The 13,775-nt window shown below is 63.8% G+C and overlaps 2 protein-coding genes and 1 long non-coding RNA gene across 6 annotated transcripts; 2 read left to right on the top strand and 1 right to left on the bottom strand.

The window, feature by feature from the left end:
- Positions 1 to 682: 682 nt before the first annotated feature.
- Positions 683 to 5,174, top strand: CCDC116 (coiled-coil domain containing 116). 4 transcript variants are annotated; one of them, XM_081542041.1, is made up of 5 exons: positions 683 to 747; positions 996 to 1,137; positions 1,822 to 2,379; positions 2,497 to 3,111; positions 4,217 to 5,174. In XM_081542041.1, the coding sequence occupies exons 2-5, from the start codon at positions 1,066 to 1,068 to the stop codon at positions 5,003 to 5,005; spliced, it is 2,034 nt and encodes a 677-aa protein (XP_081398167.1). In that variant the 5' UTR covers positions 683 to 747; positions 996 to 1,065; the 3' UTR covers positions 5,006 to 5,174. The 4 variants fall into 4 exon arrangements, with proteins under 4 accessions (XP_081398167.1, XP_081398169.1, XP_081398171.1 ...); XM_081542043.1 differs by having other exon boundaries at positions 1,828 to 2,379; XM_081542044.1 differs by lacking the exon at positions 683 to 747 and having other exon boundaries at positions 993 to 1,137; positions 1,822 to 2,046; positions 2,214 to 2,379.
- Positions 5,175 to 6,954: 1,780 nt separating this feature from the next.
- LOC145526458 (uncharacterized) lies at positions 6,955 to 8,048 on the bottom strand. The gene is made up of 2 exons (XR_014068913.1): positions 7,752 to 8,048; positions 6,955 to 7,079 (listed from the first exon to the last, which is right to left on the bottom strand). It is a non-coding gene; the product is annotated as an uncharacterized LOC145526458 (long non-coding RNA).
- On the top strand, positions 7,931 to 9,802 carry SDF2L1 (stromal cell derived factor 2 like 1). Its single transcript, XM_081542074.1, has 3 exons — positions 7,931 to 8,142; positions 8,426 to 8,622; positions 9,395 to 9,802. The coding sequence occupies exons 1-3, from the start codon at positions 7,956 to 7,958 to the stop codon at positions 9,674 to 9,676; spliced, it is 666 nt and encodes a 221-aa protein (XP_081398200.1). The 5' UTR covers positions 7,931 to 7,955; the 3' UTR covers positions 9,677 to 9,802.
- Positions 9,803 to 13,775: the final 3,973 nt, after the last annotated feature.

The raw sequence follows: 13,775 nt of genomic DNA on the forward strand, positions 1-13,775 counted from the left end.
GGGTTGAGTCCCCCGGCGGGAAACCCCGGAGCTGGGAATTGATGCTAGCCTGTGACTTAAGCACATTCGAAGGGTTGACTCATTGGAAAAGACCCTAATGCTGGGTAGGATTGGGGGCGGGAGGAGAAGGGGACGACAGAGGATGAGATGGTTGGATGGCATCACCGACTCGATGAACATGGGTTTGGGTGGACTCCGGGAGTTGGTGATGGACAGAGAGGCCTGGCGTGCTGCAATTCATGGGGTCGCAGAGAGTCGGACACGACTGAGCGACTGAACTGAACTGAACTGAACTGTGACTTAAGAGGAGGGATTCCTTCCACTCCGTCAGGGACAGAAGCTGGGATGTCCACACCGGGCGAGTGGAGGACAGTCCGCGAGCAGGAGCCCAGGACAACTCAGGGACCAGAGAGGAGCCGAGGAAGGTGCTTGTGTCACCTTGTGGGGGGAGGCGGTGGCTTCGTCCCTTAGGCCCCCGCTCCAGGCGGGACCAAGTCCAAAAGCAGCAAGCCGGGCCTCCAGCGCAGGCTAGGAATGTGGGCGGGCCAAAGCCGGAGCGTGGGGGAGGAGCCACACGGGCCCCGCCCCAACCATTGTGCCGCGGGAGCCGGCGAGCGAGCGCCGTGGCGCAGGCCAATCAGGACGCGGGATGCAAATGAGCAGGCCCCCCGGGCGGCCCCGCGCTGCTCGGAAGCCCTGCGAAGGGCTTGGACCGCACCGGACGCGCGCCCAGGGGTCACCGGCTTGGTGAGTGGGTCGCCGGGGGCCCGGGTCGGACGCCGGGGCCAGGAGGACGGAGGGCGGGCGCAACCGGGCCCAGAGATGACTCGACACGGCCGGGGCTGAGACGCCCAGGGGCTCCGAGAAGAGGACCGGCCGGACCTGTGAAGGGCGTGGGGTGCGGGAAGGCCGGGACCAGCGGTCCACGGACGGACGGTGACGCCGACCCACGGAGGGCGGGGGGCACGCTCACGCCATATCCCCGCCCGGCGCAGAGAGACATCTGCGGTTTCACCGTGGAACCGAAGAGAGAGGAGGCGGGCAGCGGGCCCGGCCATCGGCACCATGGCCAGCTGCCGCCACCATTCGGGCTACCTGGCGGACGATGAGGCCCGCCACCCTACCTACGTGGCCCGGGTAAGTGCGCCCAGCAGGACCCAACTCTGGGGAACCCAACGTGTTCCCCAGCAGCCCACAGCCCCGCGTTTCTCATCCCCCACGGATGTCCTCTCTGGGCCGCGTAGTGACCAGTTGTCTTCAGCACTTCTCGGACCCCCTGCTGGGCCCTCCTCACTTGGGTCAGTCCCTTTCCCTGTGGCTCCCCTCCCCGCCCCCAGCCCCGACTCCCAGGGGCCTGGGAGGACCCCCGAGTGAGAGCAGAGAGTCTCCTGGGGGGGCCTCTGGCTGGAGATGCAGCGGCTGCTAAGGGGCACACAGGGCTCAGGACCGCGGGTGGTCTGAGGGGCCCGGCAGTGGGGCAGGGCCCAGAGGGGTTTTGTGGTTGCCCAGTCATACCCTGGGTGAGGGCACAAGCAGGCTTTCAGACTGCCCAGCCACATCTTGCGCACGTGAAGTGTCCGCCTCAGGGAAGCTTCAGGGCCACCCTGAACAGATCCCCATTCTGGAAGAGAGGGGCCTCAAGACAGGGCGTGGTCTCCGAAGCTGGCTGAGCCAGGGTCCAGAGCCAAGGCTGCCTGGCTCCAAAACCCCGTTCCTTTCACTGCCCAGTGCCCACCCAGCTCCTGGTGCCCTAGGAGGACCCCGGGGACCCCTCCTCACCATGGGGCATCCTTGCGCACCCTGACATGCCTGTCTGCTCAGGTGCAGCCACCTAAGAAGTCACTGTTTTCGGAAGTGGGCCACGCCTCCAAGCCCGGCCACAGGCCACACCCACCTTCCTCGCATCACCCCTCGGGCAGTTCAGGCCACCGCAGAAACCCTAAGGGCCCTCGACCCTTTAGGAGCTTCCTGGATTTCCTTGTCGAGGGTCAGGTGCTGGAAAGCCTGCAGACGGTGGTGGAGGAGGCAACCGAGCGCATGGCCACCGTGAGGACCGAGGCGGGGGCGCCGCTGGTGGAGGTGCAGGACCCCGTGGAGGTGCCGAGGGGCGGGCGCCGGGCGCGGGCCCGGCCCAGCCTCAGCACCCTGCGCCGGCACCGCGCCCGGCCCGGCCTCTGCGTGGGGCGCCCCAACAATTACCCCTCCCGCTCCAGCTCCATGTCCGACTGCCGCAGCAGCTGCACGGCCGCCGACTGGCCGGGCTGCCACAGCCAGGACAGCGACCTGGGCACCCGGGGCCTGGGCCGACTGCCACCCGTGACGGACCAACTCCTGCTGGAGAAGAGCCTCAGACGGCTGCTGCAGCTGGAGAGCCGAGGGGTGAGGCCTGGGGCTGCGGACCCGGCGTGGGGCGGGGCTGATCCCAGCCGGAAGCCCAGCACCAGGCCTTGCTTGGCCGCCCTCGTACGTCTCTGAGGGGCCCCCTTCTCCCTGCAGAGAGGCCCGGGGCAGGCCTCCTCCCACGGGGACTCGCTGCTGTGGGACTCGCTGGAGAGCCAGAGCAGCAGCCAGTGGACCGCAGAGCGGCCCCTGTCGTGGTTCTCAGGCCCGCTGGGCTCGAGCTGGGACACGCACGGATCGTCAGAGCTGGGGCCCCCGGAGCGCGAGCTGGGCTTCCTCAGGCGGCAGCTGAACAAGGAGATGAGGTCCCTGCTGAGCCAGCCGGCGTCGTTTGAGCTGCCCGGCTACTCTGCGCTCCGCGAGCCCCATCGGACCCTGGACTTCCTGGCCGAGCACCACCTCTTCCCCGCCCTGCAGAACGTGGTCAACCGGGCCGTGGAGAAGCTCAGCGGCGCCCGCCGCCGCGACGGCGGCCCGCTCTTCCCGTCGGAATGGGAGGCGGCCGGGGAGTCCGACTCCAAGCTGGCAACGCCCACGGACGGGGAGGAGCTCTACGAGTCACCGCCCACCGCGGCCGACAGCCCCCGGACCGAGCAAAGGAATAGCAAGCCCAAGGGTCGCGGCAAGGCCAAGGAAGGCGGCTCCCACGTGTCTAGCCCTCAAGTGGCCACCAGGTTCCGGCTTGAGATGACAGACACGGAAGAGCCCAAGGTTGCTTCACCCCGCCCCAGGCAGGAGGGGCGGGACCCGGACCCCGGAGTGCGGAAACCTTCCATGCTCGCCTCGGAGCCCCTGAGCTCCGGCCAGCGGGCCCAGCCCCGGCAGAGCCCGCACCTCACCCCGCCCGCGCCCTGGGAGGTGGTGGGGGCGCCCTCCCGACTGACCCGCGGCGCCCTCCGGGCCTCGGTTCCGCTGGCCTCGCCCTGCCCCTCGTCCTCGAACCCCTTCTCCGTGCTCTCACCCCACACCTCTGCGCTCAGGGGCCGCTCTCCATCTCTGACGTCCTCCAGATTGGGGTCAGGGGTCTTAGGGCCAGGTCTGCAGTGGAAGGGGTCCTGTCGCCACCGCTCCTAGCCACCACTACTGTCACTGGCAGGGGGCCAGGACCCAGGTTTCTTGCCAGGCCATTGTGGGTACCACCTGAGCAGGGGGTGGGCTAACGAGTGGACCAGGAGTCCCGGCCTAGCCACCGCCACGTGTTGTCAGAGATGAATAAAGGCTATTTTTTATTCTGGGTATTTTTTTTTTTTAACGTTTGCACGTGAGTCTCGGAGGCCCTCCCAGAACGGGGAGGGTCCTGTCCCTTGTGGACAGTGGCCTGAGGCCAGAGTTGGGCCCTGTGTCTGAGGTCTACCCGCTGTGGTCCTGCTGTCCAGGGTGGGACTCTCCAAGCGAGTCTGCCCGCTGAGTGGGCGTTCCTCGGGTAGGGTGTGGAGAGAGGACGTGGGTGGCCTCACCCTGGTGGCTCCCCTTCACGGCCCCCACCTTGCTTTCACCCCATCGGGGTTCAGGCATGCTTCCCTCCTCTGAACCCCGGCCTGGGTGAGGGTCGTGCAGGCCCCCTTTTGACTACACGGGGACTGAGGTCACTGGCTTGGCCCCGGGCCTGACCAACCGACCGGGGTGGGCCGGCACATGGGACCCCTGCCCAGCTCGCCAATGGGCCAGTGGAGCCGACGTGGTGAGGCCACACCCAGCGTGGAGCGGGCCCTGGGCCGTGTGGGTGATGCAGAGGATGCTCTGGGTGGGAGGGAAGCCAGAGGGTGGGCAGGGATGGATGACCTGTCTCCCTCGCCCTCCCTTGACTCCTGCGCAGAGCCCCAGCTGCAAGTTCAGCAAGAAGAAGCCGCTGCCCTCCATCCTGTCCAAGTCCAGCAGCGTGTCCCACCTCTCCGACCCCTGGCACGAGGAACTTGTCGACTACCTGAAGGACCAGGCCGTGTCCCTGCTCGTCCACAAGTACAGCTTTGAGAAGAACCTCACCGACCAGCTGGGCTTCATCTCCTTCTCGGTCACCGAGGCACTCATGGACCTCTTCCTGGGCTTCAAGAAGGTGAAGGGCTCACGCATCCGCCTGTCCTCCACGGTCGACTGGCATTGCCTGCTGCGCAGGCTGGAGGAGGCCGAATCCAGCTGGCACTCGTCCCGGCTGGCGTTCCGGATCCCGTCCCAACCGACCTCCCAGCACAGCACCCCTCGGCGAGGCATGGGGACCCCCGCCACGCCCTCTGAGGTCTCCGCCAGGGGCCACAGGATCTGGGACAGGCCCACAGGGCACTCCCGCCTCAACATGAGGCCCCAGGGCCCTCGGCCACACACCCTGCAGGAACCGTCCAGGCCGCCGGAGGCCAAGCGGTTCCTGTCCCCTGCCAACGCCGGTGTGGCCTCCCATCCGTCCGAGCAGACAGTGGACACGGAGGACCAGCAGAGCTTTGAGGAGGAGGAGGAGGACGAGGAGGAGGGGGAGGAGGAGGACGAGGAGGAGCAGGAAGAGGACTTCTTTGGAGACGAGGGCCAGCCCCAGAGCTCACAGGATCCTCCAGGGGAGGCCACAGTCAGCTCCCCCGTGGCAGGCTCTGGGGCAGGCCCCAGTGACTCCCCGTGAGGCCCCATGCGGCCTCATCAAGCACTCCGTGGCCCACTCCTGCCCCCACTGGCCACTGCTGTCACACCCGCCCTGCCCAAGCAGAGGTCAGAATGGCTGGTACCCACGAGGAGCTCCACTGAGCCTCTCGTGGGAGCCAACAGGAGAAATAAAGCTTGTGTTGATGGAGCATGGTTTTCCTGTCAAGAGATCTCAGCCGTCCTTCCGCACACCCGCCCCCGCCTGCCGGGAGACCCTCTGGTGGGCTGAGCCTGGCCTCCCCAGCAGCTGCCGGTGCCCTGAGCCCTGTGACCTCCTGGGCTCTGCTCCTGGCTCTTCTCCACTCCAGTCTGAATCTTCCTGGCACTTCAAGCCTCTTGAAAAAGAACAAAATGAGTCCTGTCCAACTCTTTGTGACCCCATGAACTAAACAATCCATGGAATGCTCCAGGCCAGAATACTGGAGTGGGCAGCTGTTCCCTTCTCCAGGGGATCTTCCCAACCCAGGGATTGAACCCAGGTCTCCCACATTGCAGGGGGATTCTTTATCAGCTGACCCACCAGGGAAGCCTCTTAGACTCATTGTCTCCACCCCACATGGCCCCTGGGATTATTGCTTCCCCTTCCAGGGAGGGCCGACTCCGCCAGGACACACCCGCCCTCTGCTGGTGGGTCAGGCTGTGGACTGCCTGCCCCTTCCATACCGGCCCTGGGCAGGACAGGACAGCTCTCTCTCTCGAAGGTTCTGTGGACTTGGCTGGTGCCGTGGTTGGAGGGTCTCATGTCCAAGGCCCTCCCGGAGCTTCTGGCCATCCTGTATCCCCAGGTCAGCAGCCTCCTCCCCTCTGCCTCCCTTCGGCAGCCTGTTTGTTCCTGTTCGGGCGTCCTCACCCCTACCCTGCAGCTACGGCTCCAGGGACTCAGGGAGAGGCACATTGGCTTCCCCGACTCTATCCCTGGGGTCTCTGCTGCTCTTGGATCAGCAGACAGCTCTTTATTCCAAGCAGCAGTTCTGGAGTCCATGTGCTGTTTCTTTGGGGGGCCATGGGATTTTAGCTCCCTGACCAGGGATAGAACCCACACCCCCTGCAGAAGAAGCAAGATTGTAACCACTGGACTGCCAAGGATGACCTCCGCTGGTCTTGGAATACTTTCTTCACCTTGCAGGGAGATTACTTGCTGGGTCCTCACGATTGTCTGGTCCCGACACAATGAGAAGCCATTGGCAGCTTTCAGCAGGCCCCTCATGTGACCTGATTTATGCTTTTTAAGAAAAATCACTTTCCTGGGTGGAGAATGTCTTGGGAGGGGCCTGAGTAGCAGGGAAATCTCAGCGGTGTGGTAGATATCTGGAGGGGACATGGGGTACCTTAGTTTAGGGTGCTGACAGGAACTCAGGAGACATGCCTTCCAAGCTGTTTGGAGTCAGAGCCATCAAGACGTGTTGGGGTTGATGGGAGGGGTGCGGTGAGGAGAGGAATCAAAGATGAGCCCCGGTTTGGGGCTTGAGGAGCTTGTGAATTTGTGAACAGGGGTGCCATTCCTCAAAATCAGAAGCCTAGGGGTGGAGCAGTGGGAAGGAGGCTGCAAGTTCTGGTCTGGTCATACTACATTTGAGATGTTCGTTGGTGTGTCTGGATTGCACTCTAGCCCCTCTACCTGGGTTGGAGGCCCCTCCAGGACAGGGTCTACTAAATCCAGGGCAGACAGCATTTTAGACACTGAGTGTTGAAAAGGTCAAGGCACCTTGTCCTACGTGGAATTCCAAGTAAAGACAATGTTAAGCCTGAAAACTGGGACTTCCCTGGTGGTCCAGTGGCTAGGACTCCATGCTTCCACCACAGGGTTCGCGGGTTTGATCCCTGGTCAGGCAACTAACAGCCCACAAGCCGATCAGCACCGCGTCAGGGGGAATACGAAAACCAAAAAAGCTAATCCATTGCTGTAATTTAAAAGGACTCTACTCTGGATTTTCTGAATGCTAAATTCTGGATGATTTAATCAAACACGCTTTTTTTTTTTTTCTCCCTGCTTTGCTGGTACCCGAAGTGCGCGAGCAGTCAGCCGATTCCTGGGCTGGGCTGGACTGAAGGGCCTGGAGTGAAGTCAAGGTAAGAATATTCCACGAATGAATAAACAGCGGTGTAAGTTTCCCGCCTTACATGACTGAACAGACAACTCTCTGAGAAGGCAGTGAGTCCCCAGCCTGGGACACAGTCACCCAGGCTTGGTTCCCAGTCACTTGGTCTCCCAGGGCTCCGGGTTCCCAAGACAGCTCAGGGTCTTCTGGTGATTGCCCGCTTCTACTGCCCGCTCCTTGCTGCCCTCTGCTGCCCAGTGGCCTAGTGACCATGAGGTTCTGCCCCGGAAGGGCCCAGGGAATTCAGAACCCCCAGGGTCCAGGGACACTGATGTGACCCAGTGTCAGGGGACAGTGGTTGAGTGACGGGAGGATTAGGTCCAGGGACTGAAGGAGCATGTGACTGCGTATCCGCGATGTGTCCACTCGTGACCACATAATGTAGTGGTCGAGCAACCTCAAGACCCTGCAGCTGCGGACCCGGGGTCCGAGGGGGACACCATCACTGAGGGCCAGGGGATCTGGGATCAAGGTGATCGGGTGAACCGGGTTATTGAGCCCGGCGGGCGTTAGAGCAGCGCCCTAGCCGGCAGCCGCCCGGCATCCGGCACTCCCGCCGCTCGGAGCCGCCCGGGCCTCCCCTGGATCCTCATTGGTCAGCCCTCGGAGGCGTGGACCAATCAAAACCTTCCTCGTGTCGCCAGGGCCCTCCCAGCCGCCGCTCGCCGAAGCTGAGGGCGGGTCTCTCCCGTGAGGGCCCAATGGCAGCAGAGGCGGAGCGCCGTGCGGGCCGGCGGTTGGCTGCCGCGGCGGGCCCTGTCAGAGCCCGGATTGGCCGGCTGCGGAGACGGAAGCGATCGCTGGCCGAGTCGCCGGAGCCCGGCTGGGGCGATGTGGAGCGCGGACCGCGGTCGAGCTGCGGGCCTGGCGCTGCTGGGGGTACTGCTGGCCCTCTCGCTGCCGGGGGGCCGTGCCGCCAAGACCGACGCGGGGCTTGTGACCTGCGGGTCTGTGCTGAAGCTGCTCAACACGCAGCACCGCGTGCGACTGCACTCGCACGACATCAAATACGGATCCGGTGCGCGGGCCGGGCCTGGGGCCGCCCGACGGCGGGGCGGGCGCGGGGTCCCCGCGGGCCAGGGGGCTGCGGGTCCTCAGGGCCAGAGGCCGGCGGTTTCGAGGGCGCGGTCGGGACTCGGTCGGAGCGGCGGACCTGGGAGTGCGACCAGAGGCGGGCGGGGGGCGGCTTGGGGAGCCGTTGGGTCCCAGGGTCGAGGTTGTCGGGAAAGCAGAGGTTGTCCGGGGCGAGGGTCGGCGTTGCCACGTTGACGGCCACCCTGGGGATGGGGTGTCGTCCCCAGGCAGCGGCCAGCAGTCGGTGACCGGCGTGGAGGCGTCCGACGACGCCAACAGCTACTGGCGGATCCGCGGCGGCACGGAGGGCGGGTGTCCGCGCGGGTCCCCGGTGCGCTGCGGGCAAGCGGTGCGGCTGACGCACGTGCTCACCGGCAAGAACCTGCACACGCACCACTTCGCGTCGCCGCTGTCCAACAACCAGGTGAGCACCCCTGGCTTGTGAGCGCGGGGCCTGGGCGCCTGCTCCGAGTCCCAGCTTTCCTCTGTGAAATGGGAGCGTCAAGTTAGAAGCGTTTGCCCGGCTCCCGCTCTGGGGACAGAGAGATGACCCCCACCGGTACCTACCCCCTGGAGCCCTCAGCTCCGCCGCCGGGACACAGCTGGAAGAGCCGTCTGGCTGGAGAGCTCCACTCCTGGGCGGGAGCTGGACCCAGGAGGGGCATCCACATGGATGCTGGGGTGGAGAATGGGAAACGCCGCGGCGAGGAGGAACTCAGGCCGCCCCTGGAAGGTTGAGGAGGAATGCAGGGAGGAGAAGGGCCTCTTCCCAGGCCTGGGCCAGAGCCCGTGGCGAGTTCATCGGAACTGGGAGGGCATTGGGGCTGGAACAGAGGGTGGCTGGGGGCTTATCCAAAGAAAAGGACGAGATAATAGAACCTTGACTATCAGCCTGAGAGGCAGACATGATACTGAGTGAGGGTCACAGAGGTTAGGACAGAAGGAACTGGAGGAGGAGGTCTTGACTCTGTGGGGGCCAGTGGTCGCCATCCAGGCAGGGGAGGTGGGGTGGGCACGTGTTTGAAGAACCCGTGTTGGGAGGACTCGGGGCTGGGGGGGATCCCAGTTGGCAGCTGCGGAAGCTGAGTCTCAGAAAGAGGTACGGGGAAGTGAGTGCCACTGCCAGGCAGGTGCCCACAGGGGACTCAGGGCTCCCTTTGTCGTGACCACTGTCCTCACCCCCTCTGCCCCCACAGGAGGTGAGCGCCTTTGGGGAGGACGGCGAGGGGGATGACCTGGACCTGTGGACTGTGCGCTGCTCAGGGCAGTACTGGGAGCGGGAGGCCGCCGTGCGCTTCCAGCACGTGGGCACCTCCGTGTTCCTGTCGGTCACTGGTGAGCAGTACGGAAGCCCGATCCGGGGCCAGCACGAGGTGCACGGCATGGCCGGTGCCAGCACCCACAATAAGTGGAAGGCCATGGAAGGCGTCTTCATCAAGCCCAGCCCAGAGGCCCCCGGGGGCCACGATGAGCTCTGAGCGCTGTGGGCCGGGGGGCGGAGGGCAGTGGGGGGCATTGTCTGCAGACAACTCTCCGGGGAGACTTTGGGTTTGTAGGGGTTCTCAAGTGCCTTTATGATTAAAAATTGTTGGTTTGTGGTCGCACTTTGCCATGAGCCTGGGGCTGACCCGAAGCTGCCAGCTCGTCCCACACAGCATCTCTTCCTCAGTGTGAAAGCTCTGTCTCCAGCACAGCTGGTAGCTGACCCAGGCCAGACCTCTCTGATGCTCTGCTGTACACTCTCGGCACTGCCCAGGGTCATCACAGCCCCCTCCCCGTCCTTCCCAGATGGCCCGATGGCCCCAGTCACTCCAGTTCTCCAGCCCTTGAGCTCCATGAACCTTCCTGATAAGGGCTGGGATCTCAGCGGATTTCAGGAGCCCTGCTCCCTACCAGCTGGGATGGGCACAAGCTGGCCAGTCTCTTCATCCCTTGAGGGATGTCCCTTCCTCCTGACACCCTTCCCCTGGCAGTTGCAACAGTCTGGACCTTTGCCTTTGACCAAGCACTGGGCCAGAACTCTGCCCATCTGGTGGAGATTGCAAGATCCCTGTCTCCGTGCAGATTGGCACCCCAGACACTCAGCTGGCCCCAAACCCCGGAGGCCCTAACAGAAATTCAAAAGATATTGCAAGGGAAGATAACCACAGAGGACTGCCACCTGCAGACATCTGAGAAGGCTTCCTGGAAGAAGAGTCACACTTTGAGCTGGCAAAAGGTTGCAACTTGAAGGAACAGTAAATCGCTTGCCCTTAACAGAGGCAGGTAATAACAGTTTTGCTGGTGCGTGGGTGACCCCTAGAGGTGATAGCAGACATTACAGGCGGAGGGACTTGTTGAGCTGCTCGGGTTAGAGCGGGCCACTTTCCGGCAGGAGACTAGGAGCCCAAGGAGAGGCCAGGGGTGGCAACCAGTGGGAAGGGCCTTGGAGGAGGGTGACCACCTGACTTCTGAGAAGTCAGTTGGCCTTCAGTCAGTCAGTCAGTTCAGTCGCTCAGTCGTGTCCAACTCTTTGCGACCCCATGAATTGCAGCACGCCAGGCCTCCCTGTCCATCACCAACTCCCTGAGTCCACCCAAACCCATGTCCATCGAGTCGGTGATGCCATCCAACCATCTCATCCTCTGTCGTCCCCTTCTCCTCCTGCCCCCAATCCTTCCCAGCATCAGGGTCTTTTCCAATGAGTCAACTCTTCGCATGAGGTGGCCAAAGTATTGGAGTTTCAGCTTCAACATCAGTCCTTCCAATGAACATTCAGGACTGATCTCCTTTAGGATGGACTGGTTGGATCTCCTTGCAGTCCAAGGGACTCTCAAGAGTCTTCTCCAACACCACAGTTCAAAAGCATCAATTCTGCGGCGCTCAGCTTTCTTCACCGTCCAACTCTCACATCCATACATGACCACTGGAAAAACCATAGCCTTGACTAGACGGACCTTTGTTGGCAAAGTAATGTCTCTGCTTTTCAATATGCTGTCTAGGTTGGCCATAACCTTCCTTCCAAGGAGTAAGTTGGCCTTAGGGGATGAGAAAAAAGCTGTAGCCTGTGGTGAGACCTGAGGGGAGGGAGGGTCACGGTTATCCCCTTTACTCCCCTGTCCCTTCCTCCAGGAGGTTCCGCTCTGCTCAAACCCTCTGAGCGTCGTCTACTACCCTCCACTTCTCTCCCACCACTCACCTGACCTGAGGCAGGAGTGCAGGCAATTTGTTGAGAGGTGATCCCAGAAAACACTGGGGAAGGAGTGGGGCTGAGAGGAACAGCAAGGCAGCCGGTAGAACATGCAAGTGGGGGACACTTATCCAACCAGGGTACCTTCTCTCACTGGCTGCGGGCTGCGGGGTGGGTGGGGGTGTCCCTCTGCAGCCCTTCCCACTTGTCCTGGATTCTGCGGCCAGAACGAAGCCTTCAGGTGCTGGCGGCGAGCATCCTTTCCGTAGAGGTGAGTGGGGTGTGGGGGCTGGCAGTGTGGACCACACTGCAAATCCCAGGGGCGCTCCTCTGGTCTATCCCTGGCCCCACTGGGCTGTGAGAGCCCACTTCTGCCTCTGTTACCTCCCTACACACACAAGTGAGGAGTGTTAGTTAACAGCGGACTCCAACAGTGCACGGGAGGAATCCTTGGGAAGTCGAGGCTGAAGCTGTAAGAGCAGGTGAGGTGGCCGCAGGCAGAATGCAGGACGAGACCAAAAATTAAAACCGCAGCAGCAGCCAATCTCTCGTTTATTGAAAACTAAGTGCCAGGCACTGGGCCAGCGATTTACACAGCGTCTCATTTGCTCCCGGCAACAAATCTATGTTGCCGTTCAATTATCGTCTTAATTTTTCAGAGGAGGTTTACCGAGATTGTAAAGATGCAAACCCAGCTCTGCCTGCCTTCCAAAACGTTTGCTCTCAGGCTCTGGGCTGAGCGAATCAAAGAGGAGGGGGCCCAGATGCGCTAAGTACTACCCCCTCCAACACACACACTGCCGCTCTGGGAGGGCCGCGCCATGGCCATACTCCCGGGTCACCAGCCCGTCGGGAAGCACTGTATGAATGCTTATCCACGATCACGCAGGGACCCGAGTGGCGCCCCCTTCCCCGTGCCTTCCACGGATCCGCAAGGCTCCGGGGGGAGGGCTCCAAGACCGAGTCCTGCACAGCCCAGGCCCACCTGGTGGTTTCAGACAGATCTCATTCGGTTCAAGTCCGGCGATGCGGTGGGGTTGAGCGGGGAGGGGTTTACCTCAGCCACGAAGCCCACCGCAGCCGAGCACTCTACGGGGGAGGCACCGGGAGCAATCCCAGTACGCCAGACGGGGCGGCCTGCAGCCGCGCCGGCGTGGGCTTGAGCGCGCCCGCGCGCGCGGGTCGGGACGTTTTCCTCCGGTCGTAGCCCCCTCCGCGGCGGCTCTGGCCGCGCGCCTGGCGCCTCCCACCGGGCTTCCAAGCACCTCGCCCGGGCGGCGATGAAAACTCGCGGAGACCGGAGCTGCGAAAAGGCGGGCAAAGTTCCCTTTGATAAGTTATGAATGGGGAGGCAGTGTTCGCAGAACTCATTGTTAAAACCGCGGAGCCGCAGCCTCTGCCCGCGCGCGGCCAATCGGAGCCCGCAGGCTATTTTGAAATCGCTCGGGCCCCAGCCAACGGGCGCGCGCGGGGCGGAGCCCTCGCCAGCGCTGGCCAATGGGCGCGGCGCTATGCTAAGGAGCTGGGGGCCGGGCCGCCGCCTGTCAGCCGGTTAAAGATGGAGCCGGCAGCCGGAGGGCGCCACGAGGTGCGGGGTGGTCCTGGGGGGCTGCTCGGGCGGACGGCCGCCCGGACCTCTCGCCGCCACCTCCCGAGAGCTGCCGCGGCCTGGGGGGAGGAAGGGGCGTCCCGCCGCGTGAGTAGCCGGGTCCGAGGTGGGGGCGCGGGGCAGGGCGGCCCTCTCCCGCCGCGGGGGTGGGGTGGGTGGAGGGGCGCAACCCAACACCCCAGGCGCCCCCCTCCGAGCCGGGGACCACAGAGGGCCGGGAAGCCCCCTCGTCCCTCTTCTTTCTGGGCTGCCGAGCAGGGAGTCTCCCGGGACAGAATGAGGGGCCCAAGTTAGGGGCCAGGAGCCAGGGGCCCGGGCCGGGGGCCTGAGTTGGCGGGGGCGCGCTGGCCCGAAGTTGGGGGGTCACCCTTCTTTTCTCCGAGGCGCGGGCCGGGCAAGGGCGCAGGGTCGTCAGGCTGCATCCACCCCCGCCCCAGGCACCAGTGGGCTTCTGACCGTACTGGAGCGCGGGCCCCTCTCCTTTGTGTGTGCACCCTGTCCACGGTCCGCTCCCGCTCATGTGCTGGAGCCGCCCCTCTGTCTGGGGTCGCATACCCAGGGCTCTCCGGAGGGTGCCGGGGAAGGTCTGGGTCCCCTGGGAGTCCTCAGGGCCCCAAGGACGGCAGCCCCCCGGTGAGATCCCCTCCGCGCCCTGCTGTCTAGGAATGGGCCCCTAGCCCCACCCACCCAAGGTTGAGCTTGCTTCCCGCCCTGAGTGTACGGGGGGCAGTGGGAGTCCCTCCTGCTGGCCGCAGGTGCTCTGACGAGGTTGCACTACTGTGCTTTGAGGAGCAGTGCA

Source organism: Giraffa tippelskirchi, chromosome 11 (genome assembly GCF_054371585.1).
Source record: "Giraffa tippelskirchi isolate mGirTip1 chromosome 11, T2T-mGirTip1v1.2.pri, whole genome shotgun sequence".
Classification (NCBI taxonomy): Eukaryota; Metazoa; Chordata; class Mammalia; order Artiodactyla; family Giraffidae; genus Giraffa; species Giraffa tippelskirchi.